At 42.9% G+C, this 20,781-nt stretch overlaps 1 protein-coding gene across 2 annotated transcripts in view; it reads right to left on the bottom strand.

The window, feature by feature from the left end:
- LNX1 (ligand of numb-protein X 1) overlaps positions 1 to 20,781 on the bottom strand; it is a 68,572-nt gene that overhangs the window by 8,097 nt on the left and 39,694 nt on the right. For both annotated transcript variants that reach the window (XM_065633778.1, XM_065633779.1), the window contains exons 4-7: positions 16,216 to 16,418; positions 13,104 to 13,475; positions 7,889 to 8,026; positions 1,810 to 1,987 (exon numbers count right to left, since the gene is read on the bottom strand). In XM_065633778.1, coding sequence (XP_065489850.1) covers positions 1,810 to 1,987; positions 7,889 to 8,026; positions 13,104 to 13,475; positions 16,216 to 16,418 — 891 coding nt within the window. The remainder of the gene's footprint in view (positions 1 to 1,809; positions 1,988 to 7,888; positions 8,027 to 13,103; positions 13,476 to 16,215; positions 16,419 to 20,781) is intronic.

Genomic DNA, 20,781 nt, shown 5'->3' with positions numbered 1-20,781 from the left:
AAGAAGTGAGTCAAAGCCAAGGCTGAGAACTTGCTGCCTGATGAGGCTGTTTGTTAATCCTATCATTTAACGTGGATGTGAAGCATATGCTAGTAAACATGCCACAGGCATGAGAGAAGAAGCTAGATCCCCGTACACATGAGCATCACCTGGCTGGACAGAGGCTTTGGTCCTGGTTTCTTGTCACAATACATCCTGCATCTGGAGCTGAATGGCACAGTCAAGGTCAAGCTTTGGTAAGGGCACCTGATGCTAGTCCAGGTGTCTGAAGCTCATTTCCAGCTAACAACTTTTGTACTCAACCTGGGCTTGAAGCCTGAAGGAACTGAGGATTGCCAGTCCGGCTGGCTCTTCATAAAGTTTGCCTTGCAGAATAATGTGTTATTATTTTAATGTTAATGCCTGTTTGAATGACTGCAAGTCAAAACATCTTTCTGTATGCATTATTGATAATGTAGGCACAGCAACTTCACAGAAAAATGCAAAGATGACCTCAGTTACCACAAGGACAACAATAAAGACATCATTAATGTCATGCAAGTGGCCACAGTGCCAAGTACTTTGCTACCCTCCACAGCACGTTCCAATGCCAGGGCTTCCCCAGCTGCCCTCTGAGCTTCACCTGCTTGTTCCTCCAGGCAGGGCTGTGCTCACTGGCACTCCAGGCAGCGCCACGTGAACATTAACCTCTCCTTGTGGTTTGCCCCCATCAGACAAACAGCCTAAGGGCTGCTCTCAACTGGGGAGGCTTATGGTGCTGTTATACCACCAGGTGTTTATTTGTATCTAATTTTATCAAATTAACTAGGCTGAATTTTCCATGCTGCCTCATGATGAATAGTTTTTGAAAAACTTACCCCACCAAGAGGCAGCCATTTCCCAGCAGGAGGGAAAGGGAAATTTGATGGTTTGCTGCCATTGTCACGTTCTTACATGGGTTCTGATGGGCAGCCATAGCTCCCTCAAAGGGCAGGTTCCCATTTGTGCCACTGCCAGGGGCTGTGACCCAGGCTCGTGGGACTTGGCTGGGCTGCAGCTATTATGCCCCACTTTTGGGTCCCTTCACTTTCCTCCCACTCAGGATTTCCCTTCAGCTTCTGGGCAGCAATTGGGCGGAAGCTGAGTGTGGGGGATGAAGGGCAAGGGCACGGGGAGCTGTGTGGTTGCTGGATGCAGAGAAGCAGGACACTTGGCTCTTGGGGATGTGACATCCTGAAAATTGAGAGTTTCCCCATTCCTCTGCTGCCTATCTATTCCTGCAAAACTCACCAATAAAATATGCTCCCCATCTTACTATTAAGGCTTAATCATACAGAAGAGGAGAAGCTATTAATTTTGTTACTCTGTTACATCAAGAGCCAAATGGAGTTACGAAGCCAGTGTTTCCAGACATGGTATTGAGCCATAAGGACTAACATTGCTTCATATATGATGGGAATTCTGCTCCTTTATATTTCTTTCAAAGCCATGAATGATATGACAAACAAGCACAAAAATTTACATTAAAAACCCAGTAAGGTTGCACAATGAAGATTTCAGTAGTTAGGAGATGATGGTACAAGCTCATTTTCCTGTTAAAAACTTTTTTTTTTTTCCTAGCAGAATATGCCTACACCCCACTTCATGGCAACAGTTAGTGCTGCATACTAAACCTTTTCTGGTAGTTGACTTAAGACCCTCTAATCTGATGCATCCCAAAAATGTATGGGATGGCTAAAGATATCAGGGTGTGATGCTCTTTCACTGTCTCTCTGTTTTTCAAAGGAAGCCTTTGAATTAAAGCAGGCTTTGAAAATACCCTCTTTTTACCTGTTTTTATCCTGCTGTCTCTGCTGATAACTCCTCCAGGTTCAACATTTATCACATAGATAGGCAAATCCCATTCCCGATTAGATGCTCCGCCTGCTACAGTCATTCCCAGCGATTCTGTGTGATCTTTCCGGACAGCCACCACCTTCTCGTGACAGGTGACGGCATGAAGGGTGCTCTGTCATGAAGAAAGCAGCAACAACAAACACAGTGGGCACAGGCACCTTCTCGGCAGCTTAGGCATTTTCTATTAAAATGAATATTTGTCGAAGGAACACCTCGACACTTCACAGCCACCTGCCACGCCTGGCCAGATGACCGGCACGACTCTCTCTAGGGCTCAGGCATCCATGGAGTCAGAGCCACCACTGAGATAATCTGTGCTTTAATAGTTAAAGTCAGGCACTGCTCCTGCCAAAATCAGAAATGTTTTAGTGTTGAGACTCACAGAAGCGGGTCTTTGAAATGCAAATAAGAAATCTGATTTCTAAAAAAAATGTTCTTGATATTAATACCGCTAGTGGTCCTCTTATCTTTGACTATCAGGTCACGGTTTTTATCTAGCCGCTTGCAGTCTGAACATCATCTGTACAGTTAAAGGGAAATTGTCCATCTGGGTTAAAGGAATAAAACTCTTGCAGATAAATTAGAAGATACACATTTCACTTGCTCTTCTGTATTTCTGTGTTTCTTTATAAGTTACTGGTGGGAATACACTCAGAGAACATATATTTCTGTTCAGGAAAAGAGAAGGACATTTGTAGAGTGAAGAGCCAGCTGCTTCCAGGGTGCTCTTCCTAGTGCTTGCGCTTAAAAATTCACTCTGGGACAGCCACCTCTACTCTCTGAGGACAGCCCTGCCCTTACTCCTGCCTCGGGACAGGAGAAGTTACACACACCCTCCTGGTCATGCAACAACTGTATGAGCCAAGGTGAAACAAACTCACGGGCGGCCTCGGTATGGAAAGGCAACACAAGCTCCAACAAAACCTGCGAACCAAATGTCACATTTACAACACACGCAGGTCTAACAGAAGAGCTCCGGAAACAAGGATGCTTGTCCAGAAAATCTGGATTTAAATGTTATCTGCTTTAATTTGCTTAAGTATTTCAAAAGCTGTGCTCCTGGCACCAACTCTTAAAGATCCCAGTCCCTCTTGCAGGAACAGCACCACCCATTCCAGGCTCACATGTAGATACAATAGCATGCTGCTAAATACATTTCAAATATATATTTAAAAAAACCCCAACCTTTTCATTCACAAGTGTGACCTCACATTTATAATATGCAAAAATAATCTATACATGTCATTTAAAGCCACGTTAATCTCTTTCAAGAAATCTGAGATCCCACAAAGACATTCCACCTCAATTCGTGGGCCAGCAGCACAGAACGTGGAGCAGGTGAGTCCGTGGCTGCTCCCACAGTGATGACAGTGGATGAAGGAAGACAGGAGCAAGAGGGTTTTGTGGGAGCAGAAGGAAAGAAGGAACAGTCTCTCAGTGGGAACTATGTAGTGTGAGGAGAGGAAGGTGCATGGCCTGTCTAGGCATAGCACAGGAACAGTTTCAGTTTTGGGGTTTTGTATTTTTTTGCTGCTGGTTTTGGTTTTGTTTTACAGGCAGGGAAGGGTATATTTTGGGGGAGTTTTTTGTTTGTGGTTTTGTTTTGTTTGTTTTTGGTTTTTCTGGGTTTTTTTAATTGGTGTTTTGTTTTTTTTTCCTAAGGTGTCTTTGGTGGTACTAACTCTGCACCAGAATTTCTGGGATGCAATGTCAAAAACAACACCTAGAACCTTTCAGCAGCTTAGTAAAGGACCTCAAGATGGTTGAGCAGAAGTACAGTGGCTGTCACAGAGCTCCAGGAACAAAAAGGCAAAGAGCTCAGTGGAAGAGGTCTTCTCTTAGTCACCAGCCTGAAAAAACAAAACTGATATAGCTATTGGGACATATCACATCTGACCCATACAAAACACAGGCACTGTGTAAGAGTGAATGGGCTTATGGCTTGCAAATGAACCTTGAAATTTCAGAAGGTTTTATAACAGTCCTTTTTAAAAAAAAATATAAGTGTTCTAGTCCAGATAATTTTAACCTTTCACCTTTGTCTTTTAGGTGCAAATGTTTTAAACGTAGTAGTTCTATCTTTATGCAAACCAAACAATGTTTCATCCATGTTTGTACCTTATTTGTAAAAAAGGTTTTTGTCTTTTTTCCCTTAGAAAAGAATGGTTTTCCATTAAGAAAAGGCCACTTCCTGAAGCATATGGGATAGGGACACTACTAATTGTCACAAAAATGCAGTCTGAAACTTTGTAGCAAAATATGAAATTGGAATTAGGCTTGCAGCTCTGAGTGTTTGGAGCAGTTCTGTTAATTGTTCGGTGTCCATCATGTCTCAGGCACCAAAAGCATTAGTTGATAAACCTATTTTTGAGGAACCAGTGCAAAGACAAGCAGATGTCAAGACAGTGCTTGGTAACAAATTGTCATGTTGTATTTCAATGAAGAATCATAAAAGTACTGGTACTTGTATGCTCAACCATGTAGGACCAGTTTTCCTTTGAAGCTACTCTTCCACATGTCATTTTTTACATGACTGCAGACAAAAGGGAATTGAGTGACTCAGCTGAGACGAAGGCAGTGATGAAAGGAAAGCAAAGCCTTTCTTAGTAAACACACGTAGAGCTTTCTTGGAGGTACAACTGATAACGAGTAAATGAGTTAAAAGGCAATGTTTATCAGTGGCTGCATTTCAATGCATTCTCTTCTAAACAGTTGTCTTTCTGTCATTTTGAAGTGACCTTGGAGGTCAGGAGAAGAAAAACATAACACTTCATCTCCTTTTTTATTTTTCTTTTCTGTATTTTTACTGTAAAATAAATATTTACAGCAGATTAGCACAACTTCAAAGCCATGACACGTGTCTTGGAAGCAGAGGATGTAGCTGGGTCTGCTTGGACAATGTCTGTCACCTGAAGGCTAACCTGCTTGTATGGGCAGAGAACGTTGCCTGCCCAAGCAACAGGGCAACAGATTTGTTTTAAGTACTAGACAATTTGTTAGAAATGAGTAAGAAAACAGTTACAATTAAAAACAAGTGCTATTTAGTTGATGAGAAAGCTCCCACTGACTTCAAAGAAATCAAGTCTGGCCTGTTTATGCGTTACAGCCCGGCTTAACAACCTCGGCTGCAGAAGAAAGTTATTTCTGACATCTTCTCTTTTCTGCATCCAGGCAGCAGCCGGAACACTTTGGGCTATGCTTCTTCTATCTCCATCCACAGGAAAACAGCTTGGTGAGAGCCTGTGCAAGGCCAGCCCGGGGTCACTGCTGCCAGAGAAGGACTTGGTCACTACAGACTGTCCTCTTTCTCCAGCGCCTTGTTCGCTGCATGGCTGGTTGCCATTGGCATTGGCCTGAAAGAGAGACACCTCCTTGGGCTTTCCAGATGGAAGGCTGTCATGAGGGCAACAGCTTGGCCAAAAGCTGTTCCTGAACTGTTAGATGAGCACGACGGCTGCTGGAAGCTGGAGTTTATTCTTGGAGCTGAATACAGTCAAGGCTTGAGAGCAGATTTCAGCCCGCGTTTACACACATGCTCTACAGTGAGAGCATTCCCGACCTGCTAGTATCACTTCCTACAGTAAGCTCAGGGTGGAAACGAACACCTTAAAATTAACTGGAATTCAAGTCATTTAGCAATCTCTCTATCAACCACACATAAGAAAGCAATCCCACTGATGGCAGCAGGTAGCAGACTCAAACCACACGCACAGGAAAATCCCTTGACACTAAAGTGCAGCCAACGAGCATTGCCTTAGTTTTGAGAGGGAGCACACGTTAGGACTCTGCACATGCCCTAGGCTTGCAAGCATTACTCCTGCACTAATGTCTGTTTAAAAACAAATAACATTTTAAGTCTGCCAAAGCCTAGAGTTTAAAGACCTTGAATTGTAAATGATGTTCAGTTAAACCTTCAGCAAAAAAGCAAGAAAAATTCAAACTGACACACTCATATCCTATAAAATGGCAAATAAATCTCCAGTACTGATTGTATTGGACCAAGAGCCTACAGTGCCTGAAGCTCATCGTGTCCGCCAGCTGTACTGATCTACTGATCTATTGCCAGTGCATTTTCTCTGATAAAAACCCTCCACTGCACACACACAAAGCTAAAGGAAGTTAGGAACAGCTCAGAATTTACTTTTTTTTTTTTTGGCTGTGATCTTTCCTGGAAAGGTGCCCAAATGGTGGCACTGGGCAGAAGCCCACACCAGCATGCCCACTCATGAGCTTATGTAGCACCCATCTCTTCATGGCAAACTGGAAATCCTCCTAAAAGCCATGGTCTATCCAACAAAAAGCAAATCTTTGAAGGACAGTTGCAAGGTCCATATTGGTCCTTCAATCTCACAGGTACCCAAATAACATGGGATTTACCAAGAATTCCCAACTGACGCCTAAATGGGGATCCAGGGCAGAGTATAGAAGGCATGTTCCCAAATAATCCCATGTGATATCAATTAATCAGATTAACATAGTAGAGCTAACGGGTGCTCAGAGCATCACCAGAAAACATACAGTAGCAACACAAGCTGATGGCTGTCCTACCCATATCTCCCTAAGGAAATCACTACTTCATTAAGAAGTAATGCTTTGCAGATGCGTGATTAGTTGGGCACTATTTGCTACTGGGTAGTAGCTACTGAGCAATGACTCTGCTCTCTGGTTTAACTCTGGCTGAACCAGTCTCACCTAACAAGGGCTGTGATTGAGATTCATGGAAAAGGAAAACTAAAAATAGATAAATAGACACTAGTATATTTTTTATACATCAAAACATTAAATAAATGTAGTTAAAAAACCTGCAAAGAATGGGTATCTTTAAGGATTTGTAAGATGCAGAGCTAGGCTTGTCTCCTGGCTGACAGCTGTATGTCTGATCTAAGAGCTGGTTCAGTCCAAAGGGCCCTTCAAGGACACATCTGGCTGCCCATCAGGCAGGATGGACTTAAACCAACCCTGCCCATCCAGCTCCCTGATGCAGCCCTGGCGCCAGTGGCCAGGGGACCAGCTCACAAAGGTTTGCAGAAGTGGTGACACTCAGAGTGATTAATATAAATTAACCAGCCACGTGACTTTAGATTTAGTGAAATAAATTCAACTCCTGCAAGGACACACCTTGTTCTGTCTATAGTGCAAAGAATTACATTGAGTAAACTCAGAAAAGGTATTTTCAAAGCTCTTCCTGAGTTGATCTCTGCTTTAAAACTTCATATACTATTTGACCATGAAAGCCTTTCTGTCTTGTGCAGAGGGCATATTGCAAGTCTAAACACACTAAACACGCAATGTAAGCAGGTACAGAGGAGCAGCTGGAGGGACAGAGTCATATCTGGGGAGACAGCTGCTCTGCGCTGTGCGGCCCTGGATCGAGCCTGGCCGTGTCCAGCATTGCTGGCCCTCGCAGTCCCCATCCCCTGCGAGTCCAGGTTCTGTCAGAAAAGGACCAACACGTTTTAGGTCCAAAGCTCTACAGAAAGACCACATGCTCACAGCAGCTGTGGGGACCACAGCCACTGCCTGCCACTGGACTGCCAGCCAGGTCAGAGCATGGGTATCTTAAGAAATGAGCAACAGATTAATAATTACCATGGTTTTCAAGCAGCTTATGGGAATCTCAGCACAGCATATGAAAGCTTTTTGCCTGAAGACTTTTCTCCAGGTGGAGAACCTTCAGATAAGCCTCTTATTTTTGTTGGAGCACGTTGCTATGTGCTGGCTCACACTGCCGGCCAAGCCTGTGCCCATAGCCAGGATGTTGTGTGCACATCAGTCCCTGTCCCACCACTGCCCTTCACCTTCTCCTTCTCTCCCCACTCCAGACAGAGGCAGGACAGAAGCAGTGCATAAATAATGAGGAGCATACCTTTTACATTTCCATTGCAAAAGAAGACATGTTTCTTCTGGTGTCAGAAACCAGAGAGAACAGCCCAAGACACTAAAACACTGTCTGTCCTCCCAGTCCCCGGTCCCACGGACAGCAGAGAAACCATGCAAGCGCTTGTGTCCTCACCTTGCTCGGATTCTTTCTCTCAACATGACAGGGCTGGGGGTTGCTGCCGTTATAACTCCAGCCTGTCTCCTGTAAGATGTCGGGGGTCTGCTGCCTGGTCTGCCGCAACACGATGAAATGAACCTGCTTCTCACTGGCCTGTGGGAGGAGATAGAGCATGAATCCCACCACCCCAGCACAATAAACCCCTGCACTTCAGCCTCAGAGAATTCATGAAATTCCTGGATTTCCCACTGATACGGTTGCAAAGACATAAACCAGTAGCATCAGTTCAGATCAATAAAGTCCGTAAAAATTTACTGCCAGCTACTTAATACTTCTCTTGAATATTTGATGTTAATTCAGAAGAAAAGTATCTGCCCCAAATTTGTCTGGAAGCAGCAATCGCACCACCATGAGTACTTACCAGCTCTTGCACACACCTGCATACACCAGCACAATGTGCCTGCCACAAGGGATGGACAGACAATCGGAGCTGCTGCTGCCAGATGGGAACTCAGAAAAAGATGCAATTAACCCTATAAGGAGGGATGTGCTCAAGCCTTGGCTGGTGAGAGTGGGGATTAAACGATGTAACTGAGTCCACCTGCATGCAATGGGCATGGCAAATGTAAGGCAGTTTGAAGAAAGGGATGTGCAACCATTTTGAGAGGTAAAATCCTACAGCACTATAGCACAGAGAGAGAGAGAGGACAAACAAAAAGCACATGGAGTAATGGAGTTCAGTATGTGAAACTAGCACAAACTCTCACACTAGGAACAGGAACTGCAAAAACAACCCAAAATAAGCTCAAATTGCTTCTGAGTCTTTTTTTTTTTTTTTTTCCCCACAGCACAGTTGCAACACTTATGTGCCTGAGAGATGCTGCAAAGCTTCCACTGAGTTTGTTTTCTCATTATTTATAACATGTTCTATGTGTGCCTGATATCAGCATTACTAATTCCGTGTAAAGGTGAAATTTTTCTGTCTTATTGAATCAGCACTGTCTACCTAGAAGCAGATGGCTTCATTCTTCCCTCAGTGAGGCTCATAGAAATCTGTTCAAGACAGTAGTGGCGATGGGGCTTAGCTGGGTACATCATAGGTGTCTGCTGTAAAGACAAATGGATAAACTGAAGTGTAGAACACCCCACAATGCTCTAGAAGCATACTCAGAAGATTAAAAAATTAATCCTCTAGTCTCCTTCTGTCCAGGCTAAAGACCCTGGTATGATGACAGGCAGGAGGGGTTTTCAAGGGCCAGTCTCCAGAGGGACTTGTGCCTGTTTGCTCACAGGTTATTACTGAGGAACTGCTCAGGATCTCATGTGGAGCCCCCCACAAGCACGTCTGGGTATCTGGTCCCCCTGGGGCTGCAGTAGTGATGCTTGTTGGTACCACAGCCCTGGGGGCATCAGACCTCCAGGCTGGCTTGCTGGTGCACTGACGTGCCCTGCTCGCCAGAGAGAAGCTCAGGGAAAGCTGGTGTGGAACGATCAGCTGGAAACAAAACCCAAATCCAGCTGCATTATTGAAATCAAATCTCCACAGACAATGAACAGAAGCCAGAGGAGGCCCCTGGGATTTTTGGTTTTATCTTTGTTTTGTCTTTTCCGGAGTTGGATTCAATAGTAGTAGTTGAGAGTTTAAAAATGCTTTTGAAAAATGTCACTATCATTACAAAACCAAAACAAACCAAAACCAAACAACCCACCTCTCCTAAACCTCCACTGTAAACCTGAAATCTCCAAGTTCAGGCTGTGCTGTTTGCAAGGAAGGTGGTATCTCAGTAAAAAATGTGCACCGCTTTGCTGCTTTCCCAATACTTTGAGGGATGCTAGCTTTTTCCTCAGCAGCTGAAATCACCACAGCTTCATAATATAACATTTGGTACATGCATACATATTTCAAAATATCTTCCTAGGTATTTTTGCCAGGTCTGTTATTATGCAATATTAACTTCTGGTTTCTGGATTCATCTGGTACCCAAAAGCAGAATGCTGTATCTCAGGACAAATGAAACCACCCTGGATACTAGTTTGCAACATGATTGACATGGAACTGAACAATACAACACTGAACATCCTAAGGGCATATGGCCCCACAAAAATCCAGTTTTCTTTAAAACAAACAGCTTCAACTTATGTAACTTCTGTTTAAAACTCATCTGCTGCCACATGGTTAGTCTCAAAGTTAGTTATTTAGAGGAAGGTTGTAAATGTGATTAATTCTTGTAGAACCACTAGCAAAAGTTCAACTAGAGTCTCTACTGCAATGCCACATTTGTCTCCAGGTCAGTTAAGTAATTTCTCAGAAGTCCAGTGTGTTTTTAAAAGTTATCCAAACAACAAGGCCAGCTTTTGTATTTATGTACTTCCATATAAAAACACATTAACGTTTCTCCTAATCAGAATATTACTTACTGCTTCATTCTGATCTCCCCCCTCCCCACCTCTTATCCCACAATTCCTTCTCCATTTTTTACACTGAAGCAAGAATTAAAGAAATTAAGTTAGCTTTGAGACTGAATGCAAGCAATAGCTGAAACAATCTACTAGAACTAAAATTTGTTACTGTCAAAGCCAATCAGACAGGGAGGCAGAGACATGGTGGCAATTGCCTCTTCTGCTCTGGGCAGAAGTTGCCCCATCCCTCACAGGGATGGTGGAGCAGGGACACGGTTTGCCCACAGCGGCCACAGGACCTGCTTTCTGCTGACAGTGGTTGTCATGACAGAGAGGGGGTCGTGAGCCCATTGGAGATGCTCTGAACTCTGGTGGGGGGAAGATGGAGAGAGGAGGGCGAACATCTGGTGGCAGTAAAGTCTGGCTTAACCCGTGCAGCTCAGCTTGTTGGGCTCACATGAGCACCCACTGATCTGTTACCTTGTTCCTTTTCTTGTCACTCCCATGGAAAACAGATGTGGAATGTCACGTTATTTAGCTTAAAACTGCCACATCTGACACAAGGCCATCACTAAAGATGACACGACAAATGGGAAGCAGCAGACTCTCAAGTGTTACAATGTGTGCACGTTCCTAATTAGCACTTGAGCGTTTTCTTCATTTCGGTTCTTGTGACTGAGCTTATAAACAGCCAGACACCTAATCCACTGATTAACAACTGCTTCACATATGCTGAAGAAGGCCTGAAGAATCAAATTTGTCTCAATTATTCATTATTTAGAAGTCAAAACTAATCAGATTCCACAGAAATCTAATGTTCTCCCAGCTGTGCTTGGCCTAACAAGCCACGACCGCCCTTTATGATATTAGTGAATATTAGTTCTGCTTTTAAAGAAACTGGTGGTGTATTTGAAGCTTCCACCACTGTTAATTTTAAGACCTCAATGTACTGTGAGTGACACACGCTGAGGTCCTGACAGGCAGGACACTGTTGAGAAAGCAGAGGACATAGTAAAACATCCCTTTGTGTAGGAAGAAAATGCAAAACACTTGTGGCTTCAGTATAATGTTTTTTCTCTGGCATAACATGGAAACAGGAAAAGCCAATGATAATTGATGAAAAAACATGACAAAAAAGACACAGGTTCTGGGAATTTTGCATGAGACAAATGTGATTCCTAGAGCTCACATCAATGCAATGTAATCCTGGCTTTTTGGAAACCTGAGTCTCCCCTTTGATGGGCATGTTGTTTGAATTCCCAGGCACTGGTGTGCATTTCAAGCATTATTATAAATAACACCCACTCTTTGGAACCCAATAAGAGCTTTAGTTATGTATTTAAACACTTGTGTGTGAACTGTCTCATTAGTCATTTTTTCCATTTCAACTCTAGGCTGCATGTGTTTTTTGCTTAAGAAGCACTGTTGCCTTGTTTTTTAGCCATAAAAAACTGTTTCGAGAATACAGGGGGTTTTTTGTTTGTTTGTTTGGGTTTTTTTGGTTTTTGTTTGCTTGTTTGGTTGGTTTTTGATTTTTTTTTTTTTTTTTTTTAAAGGTTTTCATTCCAGACTTTGTTCCCCTCGGAGAATTTAAACCTGCTCCCACTGCCACTTTCTGCTCCCACTGCCACTTTCTGCTCCCACTGCCACTTTCTGCTCCCAGTTAGTGAGCTACACAAAGTAATCCAGAATTTCAACAACTGGCATTAAGCAAGGGGGCACCGTTTTCTTTACCTAGGCTATAAACTTCCCAATAGAAGCTGGCTACAGCCAACTGTGCACCTATGCTAAAGCAGGGATCCTTTCCACAAAAATACATGAATTCAAATGCTGCTGTCAATCTGACTCGTATTACCCTGATTGTACCTATCAGAAGGGGAAAGAAACCAGCCTGCTTTGACATCTTGTTATTGAGACTCATGAAATTCTTCAATATGTGAACACTCCACATGCCTCCAAATGAAATGTAAAATTGCACAAGTATAATGATTGCTATAAATATGAGATAAAAGCAAGATAAGATTCTTGGGTTTGCTTTGTATGTTGAAGTTTTGTAAAAAGGTAGGCTGTAAAGAGGGAGAACAAATGAAAATGGTTCTGGAGGGGAAATTAGGCAGAAGTTGACTGTTTTTGTAGCTGAGAAAGGCACAGGGGTTTTTTCTGACAGTTTTGTGGTAAGACTGTTTAGTGCATTGCAGAAGCACACATTTAGTTCTCCATGTGAGTCTAAATAGAGGTTTATAAAAACTACAGATACAGATCAATTTTCTCCAAAACATCTGGATTTCCGTATGCTGGATTTAGGCAAGAAATATCTACATAGTATGGAGTACCTTCGGTCGAAAAACACCCCCATGGGAAATCACTGAGTCTGGGAGGATGACATTCATCCTTACACATGCTGTTGGTTGCCTCAGGCCGCTCCAGTTTGCTCTGGGGCTGCACCAGGGAGCACTGAATGAGTCAGGACCCAGCTGGAACCAGTGCTCCCAGGGCACAGGCTGGCCTGCCCTTTGGCAGAGGGCACCACTCTTTGCTGATGCAGAGGGTATGTGGAGGTTTACATTGACCTGTACTTTACAAAGCCCCCTGACTGAGCTGATTGCACAGGCATCACTGGGAGGTGATCCATGCCCATATTCATCCTTGTACCCACCGTGAAACAAGGTTGCTTTTAGAGGTGTAAGTCCCATCTGAGCTTGACACATCTCCTTCCCTCCCCAAACTCCACAGTCATTAATTTTGGCCCCTGCTTTGCAGTGGATGGTAAAAACGCGCTTCTTGGCTTTTGCGAAGTCCAGAACCCAGGCTCAAAGTGGGGGTGACAAACCTGTATCAGCTGGGCTGCACTCTCTGGACTGCTGTACCGATGGTCGTGCCCATTGATAGCCAACACCCGGTCATTCTCCTGAAGCTGTCCATCACGGGCAGCCACGCCGCCTTCCAGCAAATTGAAAATAAATACCCCTGGTTCATCAGCCTTGCGGACCAGCTTTATTCCCAGATGCTCATCCGGACTGCTTTTGTTTAGCACAACATGGAAACTGTCATCCCTGTTGCAGAGAGAATCAAGGAAAAGTCCACTGTTTCGGCATCGGTACCTCTGCTCTCGGAGTACTGTCAGTCGGAGCATGTGGCAGGGTTGCTTCAGGATTGACAGGGCATAGTTGTGAGGCACATTTTTGATGTCCATGCCATTTACCTGGAAAAGAGGAGTGTAAATAAGCAGCAGAAAGACTGCCTAATCTGAATTGGCACTGGAGAGGGCAGATATGTTTACACAGATGTCTTCATACGAAGTGACGTGTGCTATTTTGAACTGTGTCATGCAGGAGGCCAAGTTTGTGGTGCAGAACAGCCTTGCCCCTGAGGAAAGGACATACTGTACAGATACTTTCTGCTTCTTTTTTTCTGCTTTCTCCCTGATACTCTCCAGACACGCACATTATTTTTCAGCTTTATTATAGCTCTTCCCCAAGCTCCAACATCCTTTCATATATCTTAGTTTTATTCCTCTAGCTTCTGATTTCAAATCGCCTTGCCAGCCTTTACTTTCACTCCCACCACTTTTCTGCCATTTCTTGTCTTCATTATCTCCCAGTTGTTTTAGGTACAGTAAAAACAAATGTTCCCCACCAATGAATCTCTAATTAAAATGAAGAAAAGAGCCTCAAGTAGAAGTTCAAATGTCCTGGATATTTACTAGCAATTATGCTGAAATACCACACTAGACAATTGGCTTTTTTATGTTTCTCAGTGTTTTCCAGGTAACACTTAGCTCAGATGGCAGTAAAACCGAAGAACTGCCACTTCTTTGATTTGGCTGGGGAAAAGAAGGAGAAAAAAAGAGCTTCCAGTCAATCCTGTCACGTCTGCGTGTGTAAGAGTGACTAGATATTGCACTTTATCACTGCTAAATGAAAACTAGTTGCAAGGTTGCAATTCATTGCTGGCTGGAAAACTTGAATGAGACAAGTTATTTCTGTGTAGTTTCACATCGCACAGGTTGGACCACTTAAATATTAAGAAATATCTCCAAACCACAACAGAAATATTCCTCAACACGGCAAAAAGCATTTGACTGGTGTTTGATTTTGCATAATATCTGTGTGGGAATGACAGAGATGTTCCTGCTATGGTCTCACAGGAGACTGCATCCCTGGAGGCACAGCTCAAGTAACTTTGAGTTGCCCGCTTGGGCGTGCGCAGCACCAGCATGATGCTGAAATAGTCATTAATCCTTAGTAAATGCCCAGGCAGGCAGGTATGGCCAAGAAGAGCTGAGCTGGGCCCATCCATGCTGCAATCACAGCTTCCCACTGCAGCTTGGATATGCCCTGCAGGAACAGTTTTGGCTCAGTGATGCTATTAACTATGCTGCTCTGTGCTGGCACCAGTATAAAAAGCTTCCCCAAAATGTGTGACGGGGTGACACTCATCCAGCTGCCACCTGGAACCACAATCCAGAGGCACATTTAAACAGAGCAAAATGTCCCCGCATCGTGATCCTGCAAAATCCCTTTGGCCAGCGGTCCATCAGACATGAAGCAGAAGGCATATCACAACCTTGACATGCCTTAAGCATCCTCAGCTACAAGCAAGGTCAGCAAAAGCTTGGAAAGCAGGATGGCTTACAGGTGGTGTTCTGAACTTCAAACGACAGTATCCTTTCTAACTACTCACATGGAATATTTAGTAGAAATCAGTAGGGCTGGGAGAACTACTCACTAACCCTACCAGCCAGGCGTGCTAGAGAAGGCAGCAAGATGGACATGCAGAGGCCCACCTGGAAGATGACCCTGAGATACATGAACCCAGACACATGGGGCATACCTGCCTTGCAGTCCACCCAGCTCGTGTAGCCTTATCCCAGGCAATGCCACAACGGTCAGTCTGAGCACCAGCACCAGTGTCCATGGCAGCATGGTCCACAATGAACAAAGCACTCTGCTCAGAAGTTTACCTGTAATTTGGAAAACCTATGGAGCTCTTCGCCATCCCTGGCCATGCTGTCACCAATATTTGAACTAGATGATTAAAGCTGCTTTGGGTGAGCACGTGGTTGAGCTCAGTTGTACATTTGGCATGCAATGTAAATATACCTGTGCACTCCAACTATACACCATCAAAGCATTGAAACAAGAAAAGGAACTAGCATTTTCTGTTACTGCACTTTCCTTCTAAGGATTGAAGCATTAACATAATTTAGCATCCTTGCAGATCTCCCAGTCACTGGGGTAGCTGAGAGTGCAGTTGCCATTCAGAAGCTATTGCTGAAGCCACTTCTCACAAGATACATGATCTTTAACCATCTATCCTAATTCTAGTTCATCTGTTTTGTATTTCTATAGAAACAGGAGCAGAAGTAGCAGCCAACAGCTAACACCTGTATGCTGCTTAAATTTCTTCTTAGAGATGTCACCTGTGGCTGCTGGTGGAGCAACATTCCCAAAACCAGAACAGGCAGCACCTCATATGCTGTATAGTGACAAACGCCTCACACATGGGACCTAGATGCAGAAAGAATTTAACCCTTATCAGGCCCCTATCACTTGGTATAAGAGGAACATAAGGCAATGGAAACTTCACTAACTGAGATTTAAGCTCACAGTTCAGTAGAAGCAACACAAAAAGTTTTGGCACCACTGGGTCAGAAATTCCCACAGTATATTGTGTAACATTGCATTTTGGATCTACCATGTTTGTAGATGGTAGAAATCAGAGAGGCTTGGTAGAGAACAGGAAAATAAACAAATCTGTAAGCCTCAATACCCATTGAAATTAATGAAATCATTGCAGCATGCAGAGGAACTGAACATCCTTCTGCATGCATTATTCTGCCCACACAAACAAGCAACATTGCAAATCTCATCTTGTGACTGACTTACACCATCTTATTCTTTGTTAGGATACTTTTATCTTGTACCTTCACATTACTGTACCTTTAGTATTATGTCTCCAGGCAGCAATCTTCCATCTCTGGCAATTAGCCCATCTCGATAAATGTGCTGTATAATAATGTGGACCAAAGGAGTCTCACTGCCTCCCACAATCCTAATTGCCAGGTTTTCGTGGGCATTCGTACGGTTGATCTTAATGCAGGTAATTTCCCCATCTGGAATCAGGTGATACAACCTGGGAAAACCTGGAAATGCACATTGTTAGGTATTTATTTGACATCACAGCTTTGCTTTCTTAACACATGCACCACACAACTGCAAGTATCTGCCAGTCAACCAAACTAGGTTTTAGGCATGGATATGACTTATACTAAGTGTGGAAGAAAGGATATGTATGTTTGCTGAGTGGACTCGAAGGGATCTTTTTTTAATTAATACATTCGAACGTCCTTTTAGTTTTTTTCTTTTCCACCCACAAAACACAGCTCTAAACCACTGATGTAATCCAGACAGAGGAAATGTACTGAAGAAAACAAACAAACAAACACAACAGTTAGACATGCTAATATTTTAAAGGAAAAAAATACATTTTTAGTCAGCAAAGACCCCTCCGAGCCAGGCCATGGTTCCTTGCTGGCCCTAGAGAAGATGTGCACGGACATTCTGCAAACCTCCATTCCCACTGTGGTGGGCTGCACACCCTGTCTCACTCGTAGCATCCCAACATGCCCTGTTTTCCTCTATTTTTTGTGCCATAGCTGAGGACTGGGTGCTTGGCTTGTGACATCCAAGGAAGCACTCTTTTACCCTCAGCTGGCAGAAAGGGAAGATTTCTCGGGCAACCCAAAGCAAACAGCAGTTTCCCTTCCAGATCCCTCTCTTTTCATCCCGGCTTGAACTCTAGGAATTAGGAATAACTCGTCCTTACTGTGACGTGTTTATATTAAACCCACAGGACACCGCAGGTGCCTGGAAGGAAAGATCTCTGCTGGGCCTGGCAATCTGGATGTGAGGAAGAGGAGCTAATGGTGGGCAGGGGTCCTTTCTGTATTTATAATGCACTAGAGAAGAGTATCCTCTTCCAAACCCTACTTTTCAACTGGCGTGTTTGCTTTCACAGCATGTCCCTAATACTTACTTTCCTTCTAGGTCAATTAAAAATTTTAATCCACATTCAACAGTGAGCAAAATTGAAGTAAAAGCACCAGTGAGTTTTCTAGCACAGGTATATCAGACTTCAAATATTTTGAATCCCTTATATGTAGAAGAAAGCTTTTGAGGTTTTTTTGTGTGTGGGTCCAACCCAGCACTTACATGAAAAACCTGTAAGTCAATAAATTAAGTGCTAATATTTTTTCAATAACCTATTTTAGAAATGAAAGTACAGTCATTGTTACTGCATAGCAGCACAGTGTTAAATGAAAATTAACAGAGCAGTATGTGAGGCAGAATAAATATTTTCTACTACAGAATTAGCAGGTAACAAACCAGCAAGGTACCAAAGCCTCTTGAGAGAGAGAAAGGGGAAAGAAAGAACAGGGAAAAAATATTAAGAAACACCATGGTGCATCCCTTATCACTTCTTTGATCACGTGCTCGCCAGAGTAGGAAGCTGTCTTCCTCCACGTCTGTGAAAAGCACCTACCAGTAGCACAGACTTCGACTTTGTGGTTTTACACAGAGTTGACAGGCAATAAAAATCTATCTAGATAACTGTACGGCCTTCATCAACCTAATATCCAAGTATTCATCTAGTTTATACTCTTGTGATAGCAGTTACTGCACTAATACAGATTTACTTTGGTTTTGCACACAGCTTCAACATCTCAGGAATGGAATGTGCTTTATTTTCCCCATACTCCTCTATTTTCTGAATTGTTTGCCCATTTTGTAACTTGTTCACTTCTCTCTAGCCTGAAGGGTGGATTAACTCCATCTAAATCCAGGCCTCTAACCCAAATGCATAATTTGATGATCTGCTTGCTCTGGCTTCCCTTACAGTGCACGGGCATCCAAAGGCAGTGATACCAGCTTCACCACTACTTCACTTCTGGAGGTGCTAAACTCTCTCCACTGCTATGTAAGAAGAAAGAGGCAATAAATGCTGGCATCTCAGTGGGGTGATTAAAGTCAGATGATACAAATACTCCTCAAAAATCACTGAAGGCCTGATCCTATACATCAGAATAAGCATGCACATTTTATACTCTCTGTGGGGCTATTGGTGTATATGTGTGTGTATATATATATATATATATATATATATAAAAGTAAAAATGCAAATGATAATCTGAACCCTCCCTCAGACCCTCTCTGCACAGAAATAGCATAAATATATACGTCCGCATATTTTGGAGGTTACCAAACCAGTTCTGTAGCAGAGCTGCTTCCATTTCCCTTTGCATTCACCTCATGTCCTAACTCTGCTTTTTTACTCAAACCCTCATTCGCCTTCATTCCTAATACCTCAATCTGAAAATTTTTTTAAAGAAATTACCCAGTTTCATTTCTTGACCATGGAGAACTGTGGACTGAACAAGCTACTGACACTCCCTCATAATTTCAGCCTGTAATTATCCAAGAGCAAGATCAGAGAAATGTGGCAGTGAACAGGTCTCTACACTTATATAACGCTTGTATAAATATTTATATAAGATATAAACATGCATAAGTTTCTTTGCATCTTGAACAATGGTTTAACTGGTTTATTAAGTTCTGCAGTGGCACTTGGCTGATTTTCAACATAACTTTATGAAGAACCTTTCAGAGGAATTTTTAATGTCTAATATCATTCTCAAGTGTGCAGTCTACAACAAAACAAATCTTCCCAAGACATTTATCTTGCCAGTCTGCAAGTCACTAGGTTTCTCTTTCCATAGTTAGCAGGATGTACTGCCACACCTCCTGTCTTCATTTGATCTCTATTCGTTATTGAACATAATTAATAAATTGCATCATTTTCCTCAGATGGGCTAAGCAACCAAAATAATTCCATGATCCCCTAATTTCTACTATATTTATTGAAGACTTGCCTGTTATTTTCATGTTGGTGTTTGTGTTACCAACAACCTAGACTGTCATAAGTGAAAGGCCAATGCCTATTTTAATAAACACAGAGTAAGTTTGACAAACTAAACGTATAAAAAGCACTTTTTTTTTTTTTTTTTTAGTAAGAAAATTCACTGTAGCTTTTTCACCAAACAATCCACATGCATTGTGTGCAGTTTGATCAAAACCTACCATGCCTGTTTCAAGATGATGCCATGTCTGGAAAGCAATGCCTTCAACTTGAATTGTTCTACTGTGTATACCATACCCAAAAGAGGCGGACCCTGCTCCAGCACACGGTTGCATGGAGTGAATGGGGCCTCAGCAACCACAGTTTAAGGGCTCTAACTGAGTTGAGGGCTTGTACCATTCACACATACACAGCCTGTTGTGAGGCTGGAGCATCAGTTTGCACAGACCCAATTTTCCAGCCCTTACACTCTTAATTAGAATTGTCTGTTCTCTTTAACCAGGTTTTCCAGAGCAGGAAAACCCAGGAGTATTGCATACCTTTCTTTACCATTTTATATTTCCAGTTCTTATATATCGAAGAGCTGCTGAATCTAGAAAGGAGAAAACTTTCTGTCTTGTTTTTGGTGATTCTTGCAGGTTTTCCCGCAGAGTGCTGTGTTTTTGTCACCGAGGGTTGTATGGAGCATTCTGAATCTGTCAATATAATGAAATGTCACCTGTATTCAGAAAGGTTGTATGCGCTTTTCCCTCAAGCAATATTTTCCTTATATTAGTGTGCAATTTTATTGCTATTTTCACACATCCCACTACGGTAACAAATAACATAGGAGAGACCAGCTTTATACAGTAAACTCCGCTTGTCTGGTATGATGTAGGACACCGAGCACTCACTAGTATAGTAGCTATGAGACTGTAATACAAATTTTTCAGTATGCTTCATCTTTTGTCCCCACAATTTATAGTACTTAATGGCAAGTGTTTTCTTAGTGCTCAGGTTTCAGCTGGCTTCAGTTTGCACCGTGCTCTTTCTGACAGTACTGCCATCAGGATAACTTCTGCCTTCATTGCCACAATCCAGTGTGACAAAGCACTACGTAATGTTTGCCCTGGCTCTGGAGTCCAGATCAGTCAAAGTCACTGTAAATAAAACCTGTGTCTGAGGTTGCAAGTCCTTGTTTAGATCAGAAGTTCTGACTGATGTGAGGTGCCATCCCACCTCCATGAATAAGACTATCTGCAGGGACACACGCTCATGCTTCCCAGCATGGGATGGCACCTCATCACCAGATTGTAAATGAAGCTTTTGTAACCTATTCTTGGAAAATTCTTGTGTCTGTGAATGTCACGTGCACTTGCACTAATGTGGGGCTTCATTCTACAGATCTTCCTTTCCAACTGATTTTCATTTACCATTTCATTCTCTCAGTGGTTTGCCATCATTTTGATTTAATGCCTTCTCTTAATTCTTCAGTGATGCTGGTCTTATGCAGGGGACAGATAGAAGACAATGCCAGTTCTAATACCTCTTATTGCTTTTGGACATTCGTCTCACCAAAGGAGTTCCAAAAGAACTAAACTGAAATAGTT

This window comes from Caloenas nicobarica, chromosome 4 (genome assembly GCF_036013445.1).
Source record: "Caloenas nicobarica isolate bCalNic1 chromosome 4, bCalNic1.hap1, whole genome shotgun sequence".
NCBI classification, from domain to species: Eukaryota; Metazoa; Chordata; class Aves; order Columbiformes; family Columbidae; genus Caloenas; species Caloenas nicobarica.
This window is presented reverse-complemented; position numbering and strand designations above follow the sequence as displayed.